A 3198-nucleotide genomic window follows, 5' to 3' on the forward strand; every position below is an offset into this window, starting at 1 on the left:
TTTTAACAGCAAAGAACTCCTCCTGTGTGAAGTCCGTTTGAGGACTGAAAGTGGTGGTGGTATTTGACAGTTAGGAGATCACTGGTGCAGAGGATCCGTGGAGCCAGAAGCCAGTGGTGTGGAGTGGAAATGAGGGGAGGCAGCTTAGTGTGGTGGTCAGCCTGCTCTCGTGGGCTCTCTGTGACAGCACACCCTGGGAGGCCACGGGGGTGAGAGAGCTACCCTGGACCACTTGGGGTGGAGCCCAGGGCCAGCCTGAGCTTTCCTCACAGTGGTCAGCTGCTTCCCTCTGTAAGCGTGTGAGTGTAAGGGGCACTTTATCTGGAGGATAGAGGAACACTATTTTGTAAGTAAGGAGCAAGCTCAGTTGCTGCAGGGTGATATCTGGTCTGGGAAGTCTGCACATTTCAGAGCAGAACTGGCTCCTAATCCGCTTTCTTCTTCCCCCTCGCCACCACATTCTCAGAGTCTGTACCAGCTGGACAACTTTTCATCCCTTCTCTCCCTGCAAATGTACAGTTTCTCTTTCTCAACCCTCACGGTCAGAGATATTGCAACTTCATTGCAAAAAGACAAAAGGCCACAAAGGGAGCAATGCAGAGACCCCCTGAAAAACCCACCTCACTAGACACTGGCAGCCCCTATCCCACCTGATCAAGAGCACCCTCAAAGTCAACCCCAGCCGTTACACAATCACCTCTTGGATTCCTAGCGGATGACTCCAACACACTGTTGCTTCTCCCACTTAACAGGAAACAAACCCTTGTTCGTGACCCTACTGCCCCTTCAGCTGCCATCCACTTTCCTGTTCTTATTTTTATTTTATTTATTTATTTATTTATTTGAGACAGACCCTCAAGCTGTCCCCCTGGGTAGAGTGTTGCAGCATCACAGCTCACAGCGACCTCCAACTCCTGGGCTCAAGCAAGTCTCCTGCCTCAGCCTCCCAAGTAGCTGGAACCACAGGCGCCCGCCACAACGCCCGGCTATTTTTTGTTTGCAGTCATCACTGTTGTTTGGTGGGCCTGGGCTGCATTCCAACCCGGCCCTTAGGTGTATATGGCACCTTAGCCACTTGAGCCACAGGTGCCGAGCCCACTTCCCTGTTCTAATGTGGCAAAATGTGGGCTTGTACATCACCTCCAGTTCCTCTATGCCTGTCTCTTTGCAGCCCCTGCCCCCATCAGGTCCTCTTTGGGCACCACTCCACCAAACTGCTCTTCTCAAGGTCACCTAGTGACCTTCAGGTGACTAGCCCCCACCTTCCTTACCTTATCACAGCGGCCTTTAACTCTGTTGATATTTACACCACAAAATTTATTCCACAAAGAATAATAAAAAATGTTCAAAATCAATCTTTTAATCAGTTTTTTAAATTAAGATGTTATGGATACATATGAAAGAATCTATGAGATACAGATATTCATATGTAAGTTAGGTACAATCTGTCGTTTCATAAACCCTCCCCTGTTCATCCACTATTGCACACCCGTCCTGCCCACCCTGCTGAGGCTTACACACATGGGCGTTTTATTCCCGTAGTTCAGATTAGGAAGGTGTTCGGGGCAGTCAGACACACATAGGAGGCAGAGCTAGGATTCAATACTGGTCTCTTTTAGCATATAATCCATATTTTGTTCAATAGGCATCACTCTCCTTAGGGAAGATCCAGGTTGGGTGAAACGTAAGGCATGTGCACTTTGAGGACTCTTTCTCCGAATGTAAAATTGTAAAACCAAAAGAAGAGTTTTTGGAAGGGGCCGGTGTAGGGGAAGGAGAGACTCTGAAGCCTGAGCTTTGTGATCATCGCAGTACATATGCCTCTACCCCGTCCCTGCACAACCGGGGGGACACACACTGCTTGTCTGTTGTTCCTTCTTTCAACACGTATCTCCTGAGCACCTGCTATGTGCCTGGCCTGTTCTGGGCACTGAAGGTACTAAAGAGGCAAAGATCCCACTTGATGGGGATTACTAAACAGAAATAAACAAATACATTATCTACAGCATTCAGCGTAGGCTAGAAGGTGACAAGAAATCTTAGAGCCAGGTGAGGGGACAGGGAACAGGCATGTGGGCATGGGGAGAACTGCTTTTTAAAGTTGTGTTGTCTGAGTAGGACTCGCTGAAAGGAAGGCCTGCTCTAAGGGCTGTGGTAGACATCCCAGCCTCTCTGGAGCCAGCTGGAGGAGAGTGTCCTACTGTGTGTTTACCGGGTACCTGGTGGACCTGAGCAGTACTTTGGCCTAAAGTACCTATGGCTGGGTGGACCAGGGCCAAAGACGATCCCACGGATAAGCAGCCTGCTGGAGATGTCTGGTCTCCCCTCCACAGTGAGCACACACCGGTGTGTGCCAATAAACCTTGGCCATGAACTCCAGCCACAGCAAGAGCTGTGGAGCCCAGGGGTGGCTGACTAGAGGCTGGGGTTCTTTCAGTCACTCTCTTCACTGACAGTGACAGTGTTATGAGAAGCGAGACAGTAAGTTGTTCTTCAGTAAGAAGAGGTGAGGGGCTGGCAAGGAGACCTAACTGAGAAAGGTTGTCTGAGGGGGGGACACATGTATGGAGCCCAGGTGCACACCAGCCAGGGGGCTCTTCTCTGCCTTGGGGGCTGCACGAGCCTCCAGAGGGTACCTGATTCCATCCCTGCCTCCTCAAACCCATACTTGCAACCCTGGGTTCAGGAAGCCCCGAGACTAGACGGCCAGGGCCTTACGTGGTCTGCGATGGTAGGGCCGGTCACGTGGGGACAGCTGTGAGCTAATTTTGGGAAGGGAAGCATCCCTGTCTCTGGTTGAAAGCTATGCAGAAAGGATTTGGGGGTTTCTTCTGCTATTGCCTGTTTTATGGTGACATCATCAGTGTGAAATATTTAACAACCTTTGTGGACGAGGCTCTGACCAAGCAACCAGAACATACCGATTAGCTGCACACTGCTGTGCCTGTCGGCTGTGTGTCGGCCTGGCTTGGTGCAGCTGACCTTGACATCCAGAACATTGCAGGTGCATCACACACAATTGTGAGTGGATAATTAAGTGAACAAGTGGAGGTGGGAGCTGGGGAGATAAGTCCAAGAACTGCCAACCGTCAATTTTTGGCGGACTATGTATGTGAAACCTCCTCAGGGAGAAGCCGCAGTGTGAGGGACCCTGTTGCTGAGCCAGAGACTTGGCCTCCAGCCCTTCATAACCAAACA

The 3198-nt window shown here is 50.6% G+C and overlaps 1 protein-coding gene across 1 annotated transcript in view; it reads left to right on the plus strand.

Moving 5' to 3' along the window:
* The first annotated feature begins 3106 nt into the window (after positions 1 to 3106).
* Positions 3107 to 3198, plus strand: part of LOC100949350 (N-acetyltransferase 8-like) — a 1945-nt gene continuing 1853 nt past the window's right edge. Inside the window, exon 1 of the mRNA XM_012807382.2 lies at positions 3107 to 3139. Coding sequence (XP_012662836.1) covers positions 3107 to 3139 — 33 coding nt within the window. The remainder of the gene's footprint in view (positions 3140 to 3198) is intronic.

This window comes from Otolemur garnettii, unplaced genomic scaffold (assembly GCF_000181295.1).
Source record: "Otolemur garnettii isolate 467f Iridium unplaced genomic scaffold, OtoGar3 scaffold00068, whole genome shotgun sequence".
NCBI lineage: Eukaryota > Metazoa > Chordata > Mammalia > Primates > Galagidae > Otolemur > Otolemur garnettii.